The 23,140-nt window shown below is 38.3% G+C and overlaps 1 protein-coding gene across 3 annotated transcripts in view; it reads left to right on the forward strand.

Annotated features, from left to right (window-relative positions):
* The window catches only part of ITCH (itchy E3 ubiquitin protein ligase), a 196,019-nt gene that overhangs the window by 162,029 nt on the left and 10,850 nt on the right, over window positions 1-23,140 (forward strand). For all 3 annotated transcript variants that reach the window (XM_027770142.1, XM_027770143.1, XM_006144022.3), the window contains 9 exons: window positions 469-597; window positions 4,642-4,714; window positions 5,466-5,537; window positions 10,057-10,145; window positions 13,352-13,511; window positions 13,942-14,075; window positions 14,539-14,679; window positions 19,160-19,280; window positions 19,652-19,756. In XM_027770142.1, coding sequence (XP_027625943.1) covers window positions 469-597; window positions 4,642-4,714; window positions 5,466-5,537; window positions 10,057-10,145; window positions 13,352-13,511; window positions 13,942-14,075; window positions 14,539-14,679; window positions 19,160-19,280; window positions 19,652-19,756 — 1,024 coding nt within the window. The remainder of the gene's footprint in view (window positions 1-468; window positions 598-4,641; window positions 4,715-5,465; window positions 5,538-10,056; window positions 10,146-13,351; window positions 13,512-13,941; window positions 14,076-14,538; window positions 14,680-19,159; window positions 19,281-19,651; window positions 19,757-23,140) is intronic.

The following is a 23,140-nucleotide window of genomic DNA, read 5'->3' on the forward strand; positions in this document are numbered from 1 at the left end:
ACGCCCTATAGCAAAACCCTCCCAAAAAAAAAAAAAAAAACAGGATCAGAGTGAGACTTAGAGGCAGGACCAGTTAGGTGGGTGTTGAGAAATTTAGAAGAGAGACAAATAAAACCAAAATAAGGATAGTGTTGGGTACTGACAATAGGGATGAACTTCATGTTGACACTTCTAAGGCTTCTTTGGGCAGAGCTTGCGTACCATGAAATGTTAGTGTGGAACAGGTGGTAGATGAGGGACATAAGCCAAGTAGATGGGAGAAGACTGACCAGTAGTCAAAAGACCTATTGAATTCAATGTGTTTGTATGATGTCCAGATAGAGTAGTCTACTGCACATCTGAAAATATCCGACTGAATGGTTTTCTAGAAGATTTCTGTTGCATTTACAAGTATCTTCATTTCTTTGTTCTTGATGAAAAAAAAACTCTTCATATTTTTTGTTTATAATTTTTTTCTGTGTCTTTTAGTCAGTTAAATGAAAAGCCTTTACCTGAAGGCTGGGAAATGAGATTCACAGTGGATGGAATTCCATATTTTGTGGACCACAATAGAAGAACAACCACATATATAGATCCTCGCACAGGAAAATCTGCCCTGTAAGTTTTATAAACATTATAGATTAAAAGCAAGACTAATTTCTTAGATTTTGATATATAAAGATCTGAATAAGCAAGGAATGAAAATCTTACTGTGTCTTGAGTTGGCTTGTCAATAAGTTTCTGTTCACTGTATATTTTATATCTCTAGCTCCCTCTTAAATACTTCATCCTAGGGACCAGTAGTTAGCATAATGGCTATGTCGCTAGACTCCCACGTAGTCGACCGCGGTTCTCGTCCCGGACCCGGTGGCTTAAACTCACGCCGGGCGCATGTGCGTGCATGCCCAAGATCCCGAGAGGAGAATGAAGGAGAAGGGATGGTGTGGCCATCCCCCCTGGGGGGTGATTTCTCACTTTCTGTCTCTCTGTCTCTCTCTGTCTGTCTGGCAAGCACACGCGCCCTATAGCAAAAAACTCTCTAAAAGAAAAAAAAATACTTCATCATAAAGACTTTTAATATTTGTTGCCATCTGTTCATATAGCATTAAATGAAATTATTTAGAAAATTTTAGTATAGTACTACTTGCCAATTAATCCCTGGTTTTATTCTATTTTTATGTTTTTGCCATAAGGTGCATGCCCTTGCAGAAGAGAGACAGAGGGAAAGTGAGATATCACCTCCCTGGGGGATTGGCCATGCCACAATTTCTTCTACATTTCCCTTTCCTGGGACTTTGGGGATGCATGCACACATGACCAGCATGATTTTTGAGCCACCAGGATTGGCACTCAAACCACAGTTGACCATATGGAAGTCCAGCTCCTTAACCACTTGTTGGCACAATCCCTGATTTATTTATTTTTCCCCTAGGCACCATTTATATAGTGTAGCTATATTCAATCCCTGATTTTTTTTTTTATTGTTGCCTTCTTTCATTCTCATTACCTTTTTTTTTAAAGAATTATTTATTTTAATTTTATTTACTATTATTGTTCATTTTAAATTTGACCAGAGAAAGTGATAAAGCAAGCTGCCAAGTCCAGAACTAACCATGGTCAGCCATGTGGGAGTCCAGCACCTTATCGTCCATATCATCTGCTAGCCCTCTGATTACCTTTAGTTTAAAAGCTTTCATTACTTTTTTTTAAAAAGAATTATTTTATTTTAATTTTATTTTATTTATTGTCATTATTTTATTGTTAGGCTTCCTGTCTATGAATTTGCCTACTGTAGGCAAGTAGAATCACAATATTTGTCCTTTTGTATCTAACTTATTTTACTAAGTATCATGTCATTAGATTTATCCACATTGTAGCAGTATCAGAATTTTATTCATTTTTAAGGCTAAATAATAGTCCAATATATGTATATATCACATTTTGTTTATTCATGGACATATGTGTTGTTTCTTCCTTTTCACTATTATAAAGCAGTACTATGAACGGTGATATACAAATATGTTTAAGTCCCTCCTCTCACTTCTTTTGTGTAATTCCATAAGTAGAATTCCTGGATCCGATGGTAAGTCTATGATTTTTTTTGAGGACTGACCATATGTTTTTCTTTTTTATTAATAAAGTTTATTTGTTTATTTACTCTTCTGTGAGCAAGAGGGACAGAAATAGTGCCCCCAACAGGATCTTTATACCATAATTCACCCCCAGCTATAGCCAGGCTTGCTTAATGGGCATGTGCTTGCTGATGTACTTCAGGGAGCTCCAAACCCTCCCATGTGAGTCAGCCTTACAAAGCATCACATTTTACTTTCTGTATCACCGTCTGGCTCCCATTCTGTTTTCTATAGTGGCTGCACTATTTTACATTCCCTCCAATCCACAAGGGTTCCAGTTTCCCACATCTTTGTCAACTCTTTTGTTTAGTTGCCAGAGGTTGCATGGGCCAGCCAGAGAGTGAAAGGAAGCACCCTCACCCAAGGGTACATGGTCATGTCACAATCTCTTCTCTTTCATTTTGCCATCCTGTTGAGATTTTGGACACACACACACACACACACACACACACACACACACACACGGCATGTTTTTCAAGTCACCAGAGTAATGATTTCAACCAGTCAACCATGTGGCCTCTAGCTCTCTTAACCACTAGGCCACAGGGTTGGACCTGTTTGGTTTTCTTTAGTGATAGAGAACATGTGCATGTGGGCACACTCATACACAGGCAGGGGCACCTTCAACAATTTCTCATTATACTGTCTTTTAGCTCCTCAGGATCCTGAGCCCAAGCTCATACATGTGGGGTATCTTGAAGACAGGCCTGAAACTGTATCCATTACTAGCCACATATCCTCCAGCATGGCAGGGTACTTAAATTGCCAGTGTGTCACATTGACTGTGTCTCTTCGTTTCTCATTTTTTAAATTGCTAGAGGGCACACGTGCTTGCTAGAAAAGGAGAGAAGGAGAAATCAGCCTCTAATGGGACATGGTCACACCACAATGCCATTCCCAACATTTCTCTATCTGGCCAGGATTTTCAGCATACACATGGACCTGCCAGTTTTTCAAGCCACTGGGGCCAGGATTTGGACTGTAGTTGACCATATGGGATCTGGCTGTTTTTTCATGTGATTATTGGCCATTGTCTTCTTTGGTAAAGTACCTGTTAAGTCCTTTGTGCATGTTCCTGTGGTCCAAGGCTAGTGATTGGAGTGGATCACAGTGTCAAGGCCCTTTTGGGGAACTATCTCTCTGTCTTTGTGTCTCTCTCACTAATGGAAGAATTAAATTAACTGAGGGAAAAAAGAATAAGATGAGGGTATCTACTGTCACTACTTCTATTCAGTGTTGAATTGGTAGTTCTGTTAGAGTAACTACAGTCTGGAATATGGAGGAATGGCAAATTGAAATGAAAAAATAAATCTGTTTCCAGCTATCTCTGTTCCCTTTAGAAAGAGCCTTCCTGAAAGTCCAGAACTAGGGGCCAGCAGGTGGTGTGGCAGTTAAAGGAGCTGGACTCCCACATAGCCAACCCATGATTTGAGTATGGGACCTGGTGGCTTGCTTTCTCACTTTCTTTCTCTCTCTGATGAGTGCACATGTCTTGTAGCTAATAATAATGACAAAATTAAATAAATCTTTAAGGAAAGCTCTGAACTCATTAAGCCAGTCATAAGTCACAGAGCCACATGGAAAAATGTCCTTGGCTTAAGTAGTAGCCTGCCCAATTAAATTTCAAGGGTCTCATTTAAAGACAAAGAATAGATATTTTGCAGAACTGGATACATTTAAGAGAAAATCCCATGGGATGGCTTTAGTGGTTAAATGCTGGCCAAGGTAGTTGGACTCCTAGCTCTTACAGTACATGCTATATGTATGCTTTGTGCCCCAAATCCTGATGGGATAGAGAAATGGAAGAAAAAGAATTGCAGCCTGACCATGCCCTATTAGGGATTCTCTGGAGAATGAATGTGCCCTCTGGCAATTTTTTTATAAAATAGAAAATCCCACGGCAGTGGCTTCAGTAAGATAAAAATGTATTTTTTTAACGAACTATGTATTTAATTTTGTTTATTATTATTAAATTTTTGCTATAGGGCACACATGCTCACCAGAGAAAGACTGAGAGAAAAAGTGAGAGAGTAAGTTGCCAGATCTGAAACTCAAACTGTAGTCGGCCATGTGGGAGTCCAGCACTTTAACAACCATGCCACTTGCTGGTCCCCAAAATCTTTCTCTTATTTAAAAACAGTCCTGGGCAGCCACCAGGTGGCATGGTGATTAGGGGCACTGGACTCCCATTTGGCCAACCATGGTTTGAGTCCCCTAGACCTGGCGGCTTACTTTCTCTCTCTCTCTCTCTCTCTCTCTCTCTCTCTCTCTCTCACTCACTCTTTGTCACTCTCTGTCACTCTCCCTCTCTGGTCAAATTAAAAATAAATAAAATAAAATAAATAAAGTTAAATAAAATAATTCTTTAAAAAAAAAGTCCTAGGGAAATATTTCCCAAAGAAAGGGTTATGTTAGGTATATACTTTTTATTTGACTGCTAAGTACTAAGGGAATGTGGTATTTTACTTTTTTTAGCATTATCTTTAACAAGCAGCTATATATATCATGTTTAACTCTTGTTCCTCTTTAGAGACAATGGACCCCAGATAGCCTATGTTCGGGACTTCAAGGCAAAGGTTCAGTATTTCCGTTTCTGGTGTCAGGTTAGTATTGAAACTGTATCCTCCATACTCCCCTTTATTTCAATGCTTTTATTACATGTTGACTGAAATAACTAACTTATAGAAAAAGAGATCAAATGAGAAATATTTTTATGATAAAGTAATAGCTATATCAATTAGATACTTTGTGACTTCTATATATAGATGATTAAGCTTGAAATTGTTTGAATAAGCAAACATTGTCATTTTTTCCTCATTTCATTACTTTCAAACTGTAGAAATCTTCAAAAAAATGTTAAAATATTTTCTGATGTATAAATTATATCCAGCCACTTTCATATCTATCATTTGTTATGACTTTGATAGATATATACATACAATATAGGTTTCTCCAGATGTGATCATTTCAGATATGTAAATATTTAGTTGAATTAATGCTTTTTTATGGGTTCTGAATACAATTAGTGTATTAGTCAAAGTGTTACTATGATAAATGCTTCTAAACTTTAAATTCTTGTAATTAAGCCTGTGGAAGCAAGAAAATCTGAAATTGCTGTAGAAAAATAAAAGTAAGGATTTATCTGATTCATTACTAAGTAAGCTTTGCCTATAACATCTTTTCTCCTGTTTCTCATGTATTGAATGATTGCAATTAACCTGAGTGCTCACAAATGCATTATTGAATGTAAATTCATAGTCATAGTCCACTTTTATATGTAAGCAAAAATAAAGGTAAATAAATAGCAGGCCATTTTAATGGTGAGAATTGATTTTAGTCATTATTATATTTTAGCAACTGGCCATGCCGCAGCATATAAAGATTACAGTGACAAGAAAAACACTGTTTGAGGATTCCTTTCAACAGGTACTGTTTCATTCACTTAATAATTTGCCCTGTGGTTGTCAGTGCAGGACTACCTCTTAGTGCAGGCAGTTTAATCAGACGTTTGGAATTTCTTGAGTTGGGGTTCTTGAATTTTAAGTCTAATTTCATTACCAGCTACCTTAGTACTTAATATTTAGAAACATATGGTTTTGTTTCTGTGTTGTACTGTTTTTTTTTTTTTTTTTTAAGAGAGAGTTTTACTATAGGGCCCATGTATTTCCCAGAGAGACAGAGAAAGTGAGAAATCACCCCCACGGAGATAGACCACACTGCAGTCCCTTCTCCTCCATTCTCCTCTTGGGATTTTGAGCATGTATGCACACACACCTAGTATGAGTTTCAAACCACTGGGTCTGGGGCTCGAACTGCAGTCGGCCATGTCAGAGTCGAACACCTTAACCACTCTTATGCCTGCTGGTCCTGTATGTTGCACTTCTGAATATCAGAATGATATTAATGATTAGTGAGTTTCAGATTTCCATTTTTAAGCTGCTAAGTGTTTGATTTGAAATAGACATATAAGTAAGAAAAAAGGCATTCAATTGATAAACCTTTGGAAATACCCATGTGAGCATTATTGGGTGAGTAGAAAGAATAGGTAAGGACTTTGTTTTTACATATCTGTATTGGATTTTTACAATAAGTATATGTTACTCTTACAATTTAAAAAGAAATTTAATATAAAAAAGAAACTTAACTGGTCATTAGTGACAGTATAAAAAAAATACACCACTTTTCAGAAATAGTAAAAAAATTTACTAGTCTTCAAAACGTGGATTAATTTCCAATTTTTATTTTTATTTTGAGAATATCACTAACAACAAATTGCAACTAAGTGTTAAGTGATTGTGCTATAGAGAAGATTAAAATGACTAGTGGGAAAAAAAAATCTTAAAACATCTGGTTAGTCTTTATTCTAAAGTGATTATTTTCAAGTATCTGTGATATTATTGTAGTAGCTACAGCTCTAAGAAGTACCAAACTTAAAAAAAAAAGAACTACTGAACTAAAGGCAAAGGGAAAAGAAATTGTAGATGACAGCAACTGGTTACATACTTTGAAAAACACTTGTTGAGACCAGCAGTTAGCATAATAGCTATGTCTCTGGACTCCCATGTAGTCAACCGCGATTCGAGTCCCAGACCTGGTGACTTAAACTCATGCCGGACGTGTGTGTGTGTGCATGCCCAAGATCCCAAGAGGAGAAGGGATTGCAGTGTGGCCATCCCCCTGGGGGGTGATTTTTCACTTTCTGTCTCTCTGTCTTTCTGGCAAACACACGCACCCTATGGGAAAAAAGAAAAAAAAAGAAAAAATCCAAAAAAAGAAAAAATAAATAAAACACAACAAAAAACACTTGTTTATTTCCTATTGGAACTTTAGTTATTAACATTATTGGGAAAATGCCAATTGATATTCTGTGATAATAGGGCTCTCCCAGTTCTCCATAAAACAGATACATCACTCTAATGAATTCCTGTCTAACTCATACAAGAAGGTCCCAGGAATAACAAAAAAATTTAATACTTAAGACATGCTTTGTAGTATGGAAGTTCTATAATACTTAAGCTATTTGTAGGAGCAAATAGTTGGAACTTTTTTTTTTTTGGAGAGGTTTTTGCTATAGGGCACATGTGCTTGCCAGAAAGACAAAGAGACAGAAAGCGAGAAGTGTCCCGGGCCTGAGGATGGCCACACCGCAATCCCTTCTCCTCCATTCTCCTCTCGGGATCTTGGGCACACACGCACAGGCGCCCGGCGTGAGTTAAGCTACCGGGTCTGGGATTCGAACTGTGGTCGACTATATAGGAGTCCAGTGATATAGCCATTACACTAACTGCTGGTTCCCCTAGGAGTTGGAACTTGATTGAGGCCTTTTAGAGAATTATAAGCCATTCTCTTGCTCTGATATAAGTTTCCAAGGCCATTTCCCATCTAGTCCTTGCCCATTTATAATTTTCATATTCATAATCAGCTTTCATCACTGAGTAGTCAGTCTTTTGGACCAATTTCTTGGAACATAACTTGCTTGTGGCAGTGCTGAAAAGGTACAAAACATGATTAAACTATCCCTTTATCTTCTGACTTTGAAACATAAAGGCTTTCGCAGCATGACAGACCAGATGGTGCTAAAATAGATCGTTTAAAATTTGACAACCATCAGATAAATAGATAATAAAAAAATTAAGAGAACAGTTTAATTGCTTAAAGGTGAGAAACCTGATAGCAAATATTACATCAGATTTTCTTTATAGATGTTGGATAAAATTGTTCTGGATACTGTTTCTTTTGTTAAGATTGCAGGGGAGCTGGGGCCAGCAGTGATGTAGTGGTTAAGGTGCTGGACTCCTTCATGGCCAACAGCGATTTGAGTCCTAGACCCAGCAGCTTGAAACTCATGCTGGGCATATGTATGTGTGTGCCCCAAATCCCAAAAGGAGAGTGGAGAAGGAATTCCAGCCTAACCATTCCCCTTTGAGGGGAGATTTCTCTTTCTCTCTCTCTGGCTGTCTCTGTGTCTCCAGCTCACACATGTGCCCTATGGCAAAAGCCTCTTAAAAACACACACACACACACACACACACACACACACAAAGATTGCAGAGGGCCAACAAGTGGCATGGTAGCTGGATTTCCACACGGCTAACCATGGTTTGAGTCCTGAACCCGGCGGCTTGAAAATTACAACAGATCAATAGATAGACAAATAAATAAAATGTTTGAAGGTTTTTTTTCTTTTTTTTTTTTTTTAAGATTGCAGGGAAATAAAAAGTCCTTTCTTTTCCTTTTTTATTATGCATTTGTTAAAGATAATTATTTAAAGACAGTTTAACCTTATGACATCTTTCCTTTGCAATGCTGTATATCTAGTCTATAATATTTGTAGAACATTTCTCATGAACATGTTCATAAGTCAGAAGCACATCATAAGTATTAGATTTTTTTGTTATACCTGGGATTTTCTTGTTTTAGTTGGATGTGAATTCATTTAGGGTGCTGTATCTGTTTCATGGAACACTGGAAAAACCCTTTTATAAACAGGTTACTTTTACTGATCCTTTCTGACTGTATGAGTGTGAGCATTCATTCTTACCACGCAATAAAGTATAGACGCTGTGTTAACTTTTCCCTCTCCAGACCCTTGCATTTAAAAAAAAAAGAGTAATTAACTCATGTAATGTTCTACTGACCTAATTTTGGGTAAATAAGTAGTTCTACAGGGGAGTGAATCAAATGACCTACCCATTATTGCTCAGTGGCACTATCTTTCAGATGTGAAGGTGATCTTATTAACTCTCAATAGTGGGAAGAAAATTTTGAGTAGTTTTCTCAGATATTTTTAGGTTAACACTGAAAATGAATTTACCAGGTTAAATAGGTTCTCTCTGCAGTCACTGGTCTTCATTTCCATAGTAGCCAATTAGTTATTATGTGTACATATGGCTGTGAAAGAAACCCAAACCTAACCAAACCCAAAAACCAAACAGAAAACATACCTATAGGTATTTTGTGCTCTAAACTATTAATGGAAGCAACTCCTCTCCCCCTCCCAATTTTTGCCACAGCACATGTGTTCCTGCTGGGGTGGGAGGGTGGGGAGTATGAACCACTCCCCTGCCCGCCATATGGAGGGGTGCTAGACACACTGAAATCTTTTCTTCTCCATTCGCCTCTTGAGATCTTGAGCATGCACCCATGTACATGTGTCTGGTATGTTTTTTGTTTTGTTTTTAAGATTTTTTTTTTAATTTTATGTACTATCATTATTCTTCAATTTTGACCAAAGAGAGACAGACAGAGAGAAAGGGAGAGTGAGAAAGTGAGCTGCCAGGTCCAGGACATGACCCATGGTCAGCCATGTGGGAATCCAGCACTTGAATCACCATGTCACCTGCCGGCCCTCTGGTGTGTTTTTAATCCTCTGGGTCCTGGGCCCAAACCTACCTCTTGCCACAGACTGGCCCAATGGAAGCAACTTTATAAATTAACAATAGCATCATTTTAAAAGAGGATTATATGTATATAAAGTATATAAAAGTATGTATAATATATAAAATATTATGAAACTTTACTGTATTTTCTGTGTATGTGGTATTGATAAGACCATAAATACAATTCTTTGTCATGAGGGATTTAATTTACCTATAATGAAGGAAATACCATACCTGGAAGTAGTAGAAGTTATTTCTTTTCTTTTCTTTTAATTTGCCAGAGGATATGTGCACTTGCCAGAGATAGAGAGAGAGAAAGGAAGGGAGGGAAGGAGAGAGGGAAAGTGATAAAGTACCCCCATGGTGAATGAACAAGCCATAGTCCCTTCTCTTCCATTTCTACCCCTTCTGGGATTTCGGGCACTCACACATGTGTGCACACAAACAGCATGTTTCTCAAGCTGCTGGGTCCAGTATTCAAACACCTTGGTCACCTATGGGCTCGCCTGGTAGAATTATATTTCAGCATTTGCTTTTACTAATTCTTTCACTTTATTGTTTTGTAGATAATGAGCTTCAGTGCCCAAGATCTGCGAAGACGTTTGTGGGTGATTTTTCCAGGAGAAGAAGGTTTAGATTATGGAGGTGTAGCAAGGTAGTGATAATATGAATACTCAGAACTTAGTTCCTTTCCTCCAAAGGTATCATTACACTTTGCTTGCAAGTATTATATTCTCAATCTTATGTTTCAGGAAAATGAAACGTAGCTTATTATTGTACCTGTATTGTGCTGCAGCTACAGAATTTCAACAAACATTAATTCAGCACTCTCTTTGGTACTACCAGTTAATGTTAACCACATCACTCATTTAGATCCTCAGAGTAACCCTATGAGATAGAATTTTACAGGTAATGAAGAGGTTTACAGACTCACCTAAGACATATTAGAGGTTGCAGAGCCTAGATGCAAGTTTTGCATCATCTCACCAGTAACCATTGATCAGTAAACTACCTTGTATATGATCTATGGAGCGTGCAAGTCCCAATACTGATCAGATCACCCACATCTCCACCAACAGATTACTGATAAAGATAAATGTTACTCAATTTCCAGCTTAGGTTACTATAGCTGTCATGAGAATATATGTGAGAAAATAGGAGTTGAAAATATTCATTCTATTTATTTCATATTAGAACTGATCATTCAACCCTGGAAGATAGTCTCAAGCAAGAAATTGCTTTGTTTATTCTATAACAATATCTCTCACTAGTTTAAAGATTATAGCAGTGATAGTATGGCAAAGAAAGGATTTTGGAGTCAAGACTGGAGATTTAAGTCTCTTTTTGAAAGTATGATTTGGGCATATTTCTAAATCTGTAAAATAAGAATAATTAATATCTACCTTTCTGAAATAATGTGAGGAGTAGAAATAGTCTGACCTTGTTCAAAGCCTGAGTCTTAATATGCTCGCTAATTGTTATTTTAATAGTTTTTATTTACATTGTTTTTTAGTTCAAATAAAACTATTTTAAAATGTGTGACATAATCACAGGTAAGTATGTGTAGAAACATTTAATTTTGTATAAATAAAAGATAATTCTGGAGGATGGCAGTCATTTAGTCTTTTTATTTTAAATAATTTTTTTATTTTAGGGAACCAGCAGTTAGCGTAATGGCTATGTCGCTGGACTCCCATGTAGTTGACCACGGTTCGCGTCCCGGACCCGGTGGCTTAAAACTCACGCCGGGCTCGTGTGCGTGTGTCCCCAAGATCCCGAGAGGAGAATGGAGGAAAAGGGATGGCAGCGTGACCATCCCCCCTGGGGGGTGATTTCTTGCTTTCTGTCTCTATGTCTCTCTCTGTCTGCTTGGCGAGCGCACGCACCCTATATTGAAAATCTCTCAAAAAAAAAAAACACAAATTTTTATTTTATATGTTATTACCATTTTTTTAAAGAATTATTTTATTTGACTTTATTTATTTATACATTTTTAAATTTTAATTTGACCGGGGGTGGGGGAGGGAGAGAAAGTGAGAAAGCAAGCCACCAGGTTAAGGACTCGAACTGTAGTCGCCTATGTGGGAATCCAGCACCTTTAACCACCCCACCATCTGCCAACACCATATTATTACCATTTTTTAAAAAAAATATGGCCAGAGAGAGAAAAAGGAAAAGTGAGAAACCAAACCACCAGGTCTGGGACTTGAGCCATGGTCAAACATGTGGGAGTCCAAGCACCTTAGCTACCATGCCACCTCCTGGCCCCACAGTCATTTATTCTTAATCACTAAATCAACTAGCAATGTTAAAGAATAAGTGGTATTACCACCACGAAGCATGAACTAACAAACAAGATGTAGGACACAAGCTAATACAACTATTTCCCCAAAGGGACTCTACTAGACCTACCCACGTTATATACTTATTGACCATAATCTTACATTACAATCAGTCAGGTTTTTTTTCACAGCATTTAAAACAGTTTCTCAGAGCATTTTTTTTTTTTAATAAAAGAGTGGCTAGAATTAAGTCCTATACTGCTTCTGTAAAATTGGAAGGTTTTTCATATTCATCTAAGATTTTTCTTTTCAAATATTTATTTATTTATTTATTTAATTGTATTTGTTACTAGCTTTTTAATTTGAACAGAAAGACAGAGCAAAAGGGAAAGTGAGGAAGCAAGCTGCCAAGTCTAGAACTAGAACTGAGCACACAGAGAAAAAGGAAGTGAGAAAGCAAGCCACCAGATCCAGAACTTGAACTGTGGTCAGCCATGTGGGAGTGTCCAGCACCTTAACCACTACACCACCTGCTGGTCCTTCATCTAAGATTCATCTAGTGATTGGAACCAGCAGTTGGATAATGGCTATGTCGCTGAACTCCCAGGTAGCCGACCACGGTTCAAGTCCCAGACCCGGTAGCTTAAACTCACACCAGGTGCGTGTGCGTGTGTGCCCAAGATCCCGAGAGGAGGATAAAGGAGAAGGGATTTGGGCGTGACCATCCCCCCTGAGGGGTGTTTTCTCACTTTCTGTCTGTCTTTCTGGTGAGCGCATACACCCTATAGCAAAAACCTCTCCTCTCAAAAAAAAAAAAAAAAAAAAGATTCATCTAGTGGCACTTGGTGAGATCACCATGGGACTTATTAATATATGGAGTATTAGACTCATTTCAGATGCTCTAATCATGTGGGTCAATAGTGTGAGGGGTTTTTTTCTGTTTTTTTGTTTGTTTGTTTGTTTGTTTTTAAGTGTTTTCCTCAGTGCACACTTGCTGGAAAGAGACAGACAATGAGAGAGAAAGTGAAAAATCACCCCTTGGGGAGAGTGACCATGCCACAATCCCTTCTCCATTCTCCTCTTGGGATCTTGGGCATGTATGCACACCCACCCTGCGTGAGTTTCAAGCCACCAGGTCCAGGACTCTAGCCACAGTAAGCCATGTGGGAGTCCAGCAATGTAACTGCTACGCCATCTGCTGGTCCCTCAATAGTGAATTTTAAACATACTTACAGTGTTTCATTGATTTTGACACTAATGTTTTCATATTTTAATGTCTCTGAAATTAGAATGTGTATCACAATTACAACTGGAAAAAATTGTTAGTGTTTCTTCTAATAAAGATTCCTTTAAAGTCAATCATGTCTTAGATTCTTTGAAATATAAGTAGTGTAAAAAAATGTACATTATCTCTCTAAAATAAATGTGAGTTTTAAAAGAACAATAAAATTCAACGTAAAGTTAGAAAAGTAACACTAGCAGAGGAGCATAGGTTCCTGAGAATTTTGTGACACTGTTCTTTGATTTGTTGGCATGGTTATTGCAGGATTTTTCATCTTAAGTTTTCTTTTGATTTCAGAGAATGGTTCTTTCTTTTGTCACATGAAGTGTTGAACCCAATGTATTGCCTATTTGAATATGCAGGGAAGGATAACTACTGCTTGCAGATAAATCCCGCTTCATACATCAATCCAGATCACCTGAAATATTTTCGTTTTATTGGCAGGTTTATTGCCATGGTAAGTATTGGTGGAGAACTGTGTGTTTACTTTGCTAATTCAGAAATATTCAGTTTTCTCATATGTGCCATAATATGAGGGGGGAGTTTTTTTGTTGTTGTTGTTGGTTTTTTTTGCCAGAGGACACATTGAATGGGCATGAGAGTGTATGCAGACAGCCTCCTTGACTGTGCCTGGATACATCTGTCACAATCCTCTTTTTCCTCCATTTCTTCATCCCATCCTGATTCTGGGCACACAGGAACATGTCTGGTGTGTCTTTTAAGCATCTTGGGCCAGGATTCAAATTTATTATCAGGCTCCCCTTCACAGAGCTTAATGTGCTGCACTACAATCCTGAGGGAGTTTTTTTTAATGAAGAATTTATCTAACATTTTGAATTAAAATGACTATTACTTACTTTTCTTTAATGATATTCCTTTTTGCATAGGCGCTGTTCCATGGGAAGTTCATAGACACAGGGTTTTCTTTGCCATTCTATAAGCGTATCTTGAACAAGCCAGTTGGGCTCAAGGATTTAGAATCTATTGATCCAGAATTTTACAATTCTCTCATCTGGGTTAAGTAAGTTTCTGTTTCCATTTAATTTATTAAATTGTAATCTTATGCTTCTATTATGGTATTGGTAACTTACCCTAACTATAAGGAAGTAATTATTTTATTGAATTTAGATAAAATTTACCCAAGATCTTAGACAATAATATGATGACCCTACAGCATAATCTTCTAATTTTTTCTTAAAATTGCTTAAGGACTTAGGACTTTCATTAAAAACTTTTAAATTACGGGGCCAGCATATGGTGTTTAAGGGTGGTTAAGGGCGTTGGACTCCCACATGGCCAACTGTGGTTCGAGTCCCAGACCTGGTCACTTACTTTCTCTCTCTCTTTCTTGTTCTGTCCCTCTCTGGTCAAATTGAAATAAGTAAGAAATAAATAAAGTTAAAATAATTTAAAAATTTTTTTAAAACTTTTAAATTATGATTGAATTGGTAGATATTAAAATAGTGCTAATTTTATTTTTGCAGAGAAAACAATATTGAGGAATGTGGCTTGGAAATGTACTTCTCTGTTGATAAAGAAATTCTAGGTGAAATTAAGAGTCATGATTTGAAACCCAATGGTGGCAATATTCTTGTAACAGAAGAAAATAAAGAGGAATATATCAGGTAAGAGAGAATGCATCTTTTGATGTAGTTGATAGCCTTTCTTTTGGGATATAGCACATTAATTGTGTACTAGTACAACTGGATAACATTTCATAAAATAATATTTGCCTTTGTATTATTCATTATCTGGTGTATGCAGTCAATTTTCATTATTAGTTTTAGCCCAAACGTGGGAATTTTAAGGTTAGAAGCCTTTCTGGATTACTCTTCTAAATAACCATTTTTTTAACCACTATGCCGTTATTACATGTCATTCAAAAGAATCTCAAATTTGTATGCAGATATTTTCATGGTAAATATCACAGGATCAGGTAAAATTTTATAAGTAAATAGTATGTCCTTTCTTAAAACTTTACATTGATTCATACTTCTAGTCTTAAGGGGTATTTTTCCGTATCATCTAAATGCAATTGTCTGATCAGGGTTAAATTTAGCATATCCATTTCTTAAATTCAGGGCTCTTGTTTGGTTTTCCCTTCATAATTAAAAATACACATATAGGAACAAGCAGATGGTGTAATGGTTATGTCACTGGACTCCCATGTAGTTGACTACAGTTTGAGTCTCAGACCCGGTGGCTTAAAACTCATGTCAGATGTGTGTGTAAGCATGCCCAAAATCCCGAGAGAAGGAGGGATTGTGGCATGACCATCTCCACTGAGGGGTGATTTCTCACTTTCTGTCTGCCTATGTCTCTCTGTCTCTCCGGCAAATACACGTGCCTTACAGCAAAAATCTCTCTCAGGGAAAAAAAAGGTACATAAATAGGGGCCAGCAGATAGCATAGCAGTTACATCATTGTACTCCCATGGCCAACTGTGGTTCGAGTTACGGACCAGTGGCTTAAAACTCAAGCTGGGCAAGTGTCCATGCATGCCCTAAATCCTGAGAGGAGAATGGAGGAGAAGGGATTGCAGCGTGGCCATCACCCCTTGGGGTGGGGGGGATTTCTCACTTTCCCTCTCACTGTCTCTGTCACTCTCTCAGCACATGTACCTTAAGTCAAAAACTTCTTTTTAAATTCCTTTTAAAAGAGATTTTTGCTTTAGGGTGCATGGATTTAGAGAAACAGAACACAGAGACAGTGGTTTGGAAATTTTTTCCAATGTGTATATTAAGCCCAAATATGGAAATTTTAAAGGTAAAGGTAATGCTGGATCACATTTAAATACCATTTCTGCAAACATTATTCCATATAATATCATGCCTATGTAAATATATGGCCTAAATTAAATTATTGAACATTTCTTTCCCTCTGCCCCCACCCCCCCCAGCAACGATGCATAGAAACCTCGATTCCCCGACCCAGCAGCAGCCACTTTTGTTTAATTTTATTTTCATAATTGTGTCTGATCTTGAACTTCCTAGAATGGAATCATAGAGTATGGATTCTTGTGTCTAGTTTTTCACTTTATCCAGTATTTTTAACATTCAGCCATGGGGCCCGGCTGGTGGCATGGTGGTTTAGGGGCACCAGACTCCCACATGGCCAACTGTGGTTCAAGTTCCGGACTTGGCAGCTTGCATTCTCACTTTCTCTCTCTCTTTCTCCCTCACTCTGTTCCTCTCCGGTCAAATTAAAATACATAAATGGAGTTAAATTAAAAAAAAGTTTTTTTAAGTTCTTAGATCTGGGGACCAGCAGGTGGCATGGTGGTTAAGGCACTGGGCACTCCCACATGGCTGACCATGGTTTGAGTCCCAGACCTGGTGGCTTGCTTTCTCACTTTCTCTCTTTCTCTCTCTCTGTCTTTATCTCTCTGGTCAAATTAAAATAAATGAATGAATAAAATAAATAAATGTCTTTTTAAAAAAATGATTCAGCCATGTTGTATATATCAGTGTTTAATTTTTGTTGTCAGGTACTCCATACCATGTAGAGAGTCACAATTCATGTGGTCATTCTCTTATTGATAGACATTCAGTTTTTTCTTTTCTTTATTTTATTTTTTCTTTCAGGTTTTGCCATAGGGTACACATACTCGACAGAGACAGAGAGAAGGAAAGTGAGGAATCACCACCCCCCTGCCAGGGAGTGACTACACCACTGTCCATTGTCCTCCATTCTCCTCTTGAGATTTTGACCTACATGATTTTTAAGCCTTCAGTTCTGGTGCTTAAACCATGGTCAGCCATGTGGGAGTCCTACACCTTAGCCACCACACCACCTGCTGGCCCCTTGGTATTTTTCTAGTTTAGGCTATTATGAGTACAACTTCTGGGCCAGTCAGTGGCATGATGGTTAGGGAGGCTGGATCCTACATGACTTAACTTTGTGATTCAAAACCTAGACCCAGTGGCTTGAAAATAACACTGCACGTGTGTGTTTATACCCAAAATCTCAAGATGAGGATGGAAAAGAAGGGATTGTAATGTAGCCATCCTCCCTGGGGAATGCTTTTTCACTAACCACCCCCTCACCTACACACACACACACACACACACACACAACTAACATATGTGCATTTGCCCAAAGCAAAAAAAAAAAAAAAACTGTGAGCTTTTTTATTTTTTCAAGTTTTTGCCACAGGATGTGTATTCTTGCTGGAGAGAGACAGAGGGAAAGTGAGAAATCATGGGGCCAGCAGGTGGCATAGTGGTTAAGGCGCTAGACTCCCACATGGTCAACCATGGTTCAAGTTCTGGACCTGGCAGTTTGATACATACACCTGGTGCATGTGTGTGCATGCCAAAATCCCAAGAGGAGAATAGAGGAGAAAGGATTACAGTGTGGCCATTGCCCGTTCGACATGGTTTTTCACTTTCTCTCTCTATCTCTCTCAGTGTCTTTGGCAAGCATAGACACCCTATGGGCAAAAATCTCTCTTAAAAACATAGAGAGGGAACCAGCAGTTAGCGTAATGGCTATGTCGCTGGACTCCCACGTAGTCGACCGCGGTTCGCGTCCCGGACCCGGTGGCTTAAAACTCACACCGGGCACGTGTGCGTACATGCCCAAGATCCCGAGAGGAGAATGGAGGAGAAGGGATTGCGGCATGACCATCCCCCCTGGGGGGTGATTTCTCGCTTTCTGTCTCTATGTCTCTGGCGAGCGCACGCGCCCTATAGCGAAAAAAACTCTCCAAAAAAAAAACCATAGAAATCACCCTTCGGGTTGGCCCCCACACACACAATTTTTTTTTTTTTTGAGAGAGAGAGAAAAAGAGCAAAAGGGGAGAGATTGTGTATGTATACATGAATATTAGAAAAAAGACAATGTGGAAATCTACAATATTTGGCAAAAGAAAATTTGATATTTTCTGTTAAAAAAATGGCAAGGAATTATAAGCAGCAGCAGCTTATGAGACTTTTACTATGGTGAACCTTTTTAAAATTCTAATTCAGACAATAAAGTTTAAAAATTGAGTCAATTAGAATTTGAGAATTGGATGTTTCATATTGAAGAATTTTGGGGGGATACAATAATGGTGTGGCTTTTTTAAAATCTTGTGTTGTACAGTAGATGTAAACTGAAATATTTATTTAAAACAAAATTTTATTTTAGCAAGGGTATGAGTAGAAGTATAGACAAAATATGATTGGCATTGTGATGAATCTTAGATATGTATATAAGAGGTTCATTATGTACTACTTTAGTATAAATTTGACACTTTTTATAAGAATTGTTTGAATATTTATTTAATTTTGTTGTTATTGTTGTGATTTTTTTGTGAGTTTCTTGTTTGCTTGTTTTTTGAGAGGTTTTTGTTATAGGGTGCGTGCAACTCTCCAGAAAGACAGAGAGAGACAGAGAGACAGAACAGAGAAATCACTCCCCAGAGGGATAGCCACGCCACAATCCTTCCTCCATTCCCCTCTCAGGATCTTGGGCACACACGCACACACGCCCGGCATGAGTTTAAGCCACCAGGTCCAGGACTTGAACCGCAGTCAACTTCATGGGAGTCCAGTAATGTAGCCATTACACCGTCTGCTGGTCCCAGTTTTTTTGTTCATTTTTTGTTTGTTTGTTTGGTTTTTTTAAGAGAGATTTTTGCTACAGGGTACATGCTCTCTCTCCGGAAAAACAGAAAGATAGAAAGCAAGAGATCACCCCCTAGGAGAGATGACCATGCCATAATCCCTTTTCCCCCATTTCTTGTTGGGATCGTGGGCATGCATGCACACATGCCCAGTATGAGTTTCAAGCTGCCGGATCCGGGACTCGAACTATGTTCAACTATGTGGGAATCCAGCAGCTTACCCGTTATGCCATATGCTGGTCCCTATTATTAATATTTTTTTAATTTGACCAGAGAGAGAGAGAATGAAAAAGAGAAAAAGGGAAAGTGAAAGCAAACCACCAGATCTGGAACTTGAACCACAGTCAACCACGTGGGGATCCAGTGCCCTAACTAACACATGACCTGCTGGCCCCTATTAGAATAGTTTTTAAATTTTATTTTTAACTCAAAACTTAAAGAGGAGGTCTAAACTTCCTAATAACTTTCTTTTTTTTTTTTTCATATTTATTTGCCAGAATGGTAGCTGAATGGAGATTGTCTCGAGGTGTTGAAGAACAGACACAAGCTTTCTTTGAGGGCTTTAATGAAATTCTCCCTCAGCAGTATTTGCAGTACTTTGATGCAAAGGAATTAGAGGTAATGTGTTTTTCTTCATTTCTCTGCAGCATGCTTTGGGTGTCTGCCAGTAGTATTTTTTATACTATCAAGATGTTTTGTAGCATCCACCGTGGTTAAAGAAAACCCTAATTTATCCAAAGATAGAAGAGTACTACCTCCTTCAAGTGTTATTATTAGAGACTGATTTATTTCTTGAATATATGAAAACATACATGGACACTCCCATTCATGAATAACATAGATACAGTTCTTGATAATACAGTTTAAAAGCCAAAGCTTGCTGATTTTTTAAATTTAAGCTATGTTTAATGTTAGTATTTCTTTTTCTTTGGCTACCATTTTTTTGTAAATTTCCCCTAAAAAATGAATTTGTCTTTTTCACCCCAAAGGTCCTTTTATGTGGAATGCAAGAGATTGATTTGAATGACTGGCAAAGACATGCCATCTACCGTCATTACACTAGGACGAGCAAACAAATCATGTGGTTTTGGCAGGTTTGTCTCAGAATTTATTTCTATTGGTATCCGTGGCGTAATTTTTTAAAATTTGCTTACCACATATGGAAATGAGCCCAAACAAAATGCCAGTGTGTGTAGGCTCATCAGTCCATCCTATGCATTATAATAAATGAATACAGATTAGAACAGCGTCCTTTGTAGCTATTGCCAAGTATACAACACATACCGTGTACTCTTGCCCAGAGTGTAAGATTTACCTGCATTTGGTTTAAATGCTTTTTGGGTTTTAGACCTGTCTAAAGTTTGGTTTTCATCATTCATACTCATTAAAAATTACATAATGGGGTACCAGCAGGTGGTGTGGTGGTTAAGGTGCTGGACACTCCCACATGGGCAACCACAGTTTAAATCCTGAACCTGGTGGCTTGCTTTCTCACTTTCCCTCTCACTCTCTCTTTGTATATTTCTCTGGTCAAATTAAAATACATGAATGAATAAATAAAGTTAAATAAATTATTTTTTAAAAATTACATAATGGGAGCCAGAGGTGGTGTGGTCATTAAGACATTGGACTCCTACATGACCAACTGTGGTTCGAGTCCAGACCCAGAGGCTTGAAAATCACACCAGGATCTTGCATGTGCATGCCTAGGATCCCAGGAGAAGAATGGAGACAGGATTACAGTGATTTCTCACTTTGCCTCTCACTGTCTGTCTATCTGTCTCTCTGGTGAGCACACACTCCTTAGGGCAAAAACCTAAAAAGTTAAAAAAAAAAAAAAATTATGCAGTGCGAGGGGCTGCATGGTTTCCCAGTGGTAAAACAATGTTCTGTGAGTCTGGCCCACTGAAAAGGTCTGGGTTCATGTCTGAAGACCTCCTTAAGTATTCTGGATGTGTGCACCAATGTTCCAGGGCTGGCTAATGCTGAGGAGAGATTGTGGCAACAAGACCTGTTGAGAGTACTCTCCTTTTCTTGCTCTTTCTCACTCATGGAAGGAATAAATAAGTTGTAAAAAACAAACAAACAAACAAACAAAAAAGAATTACATAGTGTTCAAATGACAAAATTTAAGAGACCTTGTTTAGAATCATGATGTTTCCTCTCAAAACGTCTGCTCTAGGGCCAGTCAATGATTTGGTGTTTTAGGTGGCTGGATCCCACATAGCCATCTGAGCAGTTAGAGTCTCCGACTAAGCAGCTTGATTTTGTGCATGCCCAAAATCCCAACAGAAGAATGGAGAAGAGGGATCGTGATGTCGCCATCCACTAGGGGGGTGATTTCTCACTTTCTTCTCTTTCTGTCTCCAGTGAACACTTACACCCTATCACAAAAACTAAAGGGAAAAAAAAAAGCATGCTATAGGCTCTTGAACAGGTGCCTAGCATCATTAGTCATTAGGGAAATGCAAATCAAAAGCACAGTGAGATACCATTTCAAACTTGTTAGGTTTATTTTTTTTATTTTTTAGGTTTTTGCTATAGGGTGTGGGGACAGACAAAGATAGAGGGAAAGTGAGAAGTCATCCTCCCCCCCAACCCCCAGGGAAGATGGCCATGCTGTAGTCCCTTCTCCTTTCCCCTCTTGGGATTTTTGGCATGCATGCACTTGTGCCTTGTGTGATTTTAATGCCACCAAGTTCAGGATTCAAACTACAGTCTGCCATGTGAGAGTCCAAAACCTTAGCCATGTTAGCCATGTTACCTACTGGCTTCTCATTGGTATTATTATTATTTTTTTTTTTTTAAGAATTATTTATTTTATTTCTTTTTTTTTTTTTTTTTTTTTTTTATTTGACCTGAAGAGACAGAGAGAGAGAAAGGGAAAGTGAGAAAGCGAGCCATCAGGTCCAGGACTCAAACTGCGGTTGGCCATGTGGGAATCTAGTGCCCTTAATCACCATGCCACCTGCCGGCCCCTCATTGGTATTTTTTTCTTTTTAATGGAAAATAGCAATTATTGTCAAGGGTGTAGAGAAATCGAAACTCATGCATTATGGTGATAGTATAAAAAGATGCGCTACTGTGGAAAACAGTTCCTCAAAAAATTAAACAGTATTAATATATGACTTAGCAGTTCACTCAGTTCAGCAGAGACACAAACAGAGAGAGACATTAGAGACAGAAAGTGAGAAATCACCCCCCAGGCGGGATAGCCACGCCTCAATCCTTTCTCCTCCCAGCATCTTGAGCACGCATGCACACGCCCCCGGCGTGAGTTTTAAGCCACCGGGTCCGCGACATGAACTGCAGTCGACTACGTGGGAGTCCAGCTACATAGTCATTACGCTAACTGCTGGTTCCCTATACCATTGTTCATAGCCATATTGTTGAAGCTCATCAAAGGGTGAAATGAGACCAGTTCCATACCTTAATGGTTAAAGGAGCTAGATCCCACATGGCCAACTACAGTTTGAATTCCAGCCCCGCAGCTTGAAAAACATGACCCATGTGTGTGCATGCATGTCTAAAGTACTACAGGATGGAGAAATGGAGAAGGGGAGGCAGCGTGCCTATGCCCCATTAGGGGGTGCTTTCTCCCTTTCTCTATTTCTCTTCTAGTGAGTGCACATGCCCGTTGGCATTAAAAAAAAAAAAGTGAAAACCCTATTACCCATTGATGGATGAGTGGATAAACAAACGGTAGCATATACATGTAATGGAATATTACTTAGCCCTAAATAGATATAAAAATTTTGATACTTGCTACAACATAATGAAATTCTAAAACATGAGTTCTTAAAATAAGTGAAATAAGACATACACAAAAGGACAAATATTAGGTAGAAAGTAGAACAGAGGTTACCAGGTGCTGCAAGGAGGGGGAAATTATATTTAATGTGTATATAGTTTTTGTTTAGGATGGTGAAAAGATTCAGGACATAGTGGTATGGTTATACAACAGTGTAAATATAGTTAATACCATTGAATTGTACACTTTCCAATGGTTAAAATGGTAAATTTAACATATATTTTACCATAATAAAAAAATTAAAAATAAAAAAGTCAGCTAAGGTAGGCCAGCAAGTGGCTTGGTGGTAAAGGTGGATGGATCCCCACATGGGCAGTTCTGTGGTCGGAGTCCTGGATCTGAAAGACAAGCTGGGCAAGTGTGCCCACTGAGAGGAAAGTGGGTAAGGGATTGTGTTGTGGCCATCCCCCCCTGGGGGTGATTTGCTCTGTCTCTCTCTGGCGAGTGAACATACTCTGTAGTAAAATTCTAAAAAAAAAATAAATGTCTGCTAGAAAGAAATAATAACAAGTCCCAAGTGCCATAGTGGTTAAGGAACGTAGATCCCAATGACCAACTGTGTGGTTCAAGTCCTGGACTTGGTGACTTAAAAAGCATGCCAGGGATATGTGCATGAATGTCTAAAATCCTGACAGGACAGAGAAAAAGGGGTGGTTTATTTCTTCTA

This window comes from Tupaia chinensis, unplaced genomic scaffold (assembly GCF_000334495.1).
Source record: "Tupaia chinensis unplaced genomic scaffold, TupChi_1.0 Scaffold000115_1, whole genome shotgun sequence".
Taxonomy (NCBI): Eukaryota; Metazoa; Chordata; class Mammalia; order Scandentia; family Tupaiidae; genus Tupaia; species Tupaia belangeri.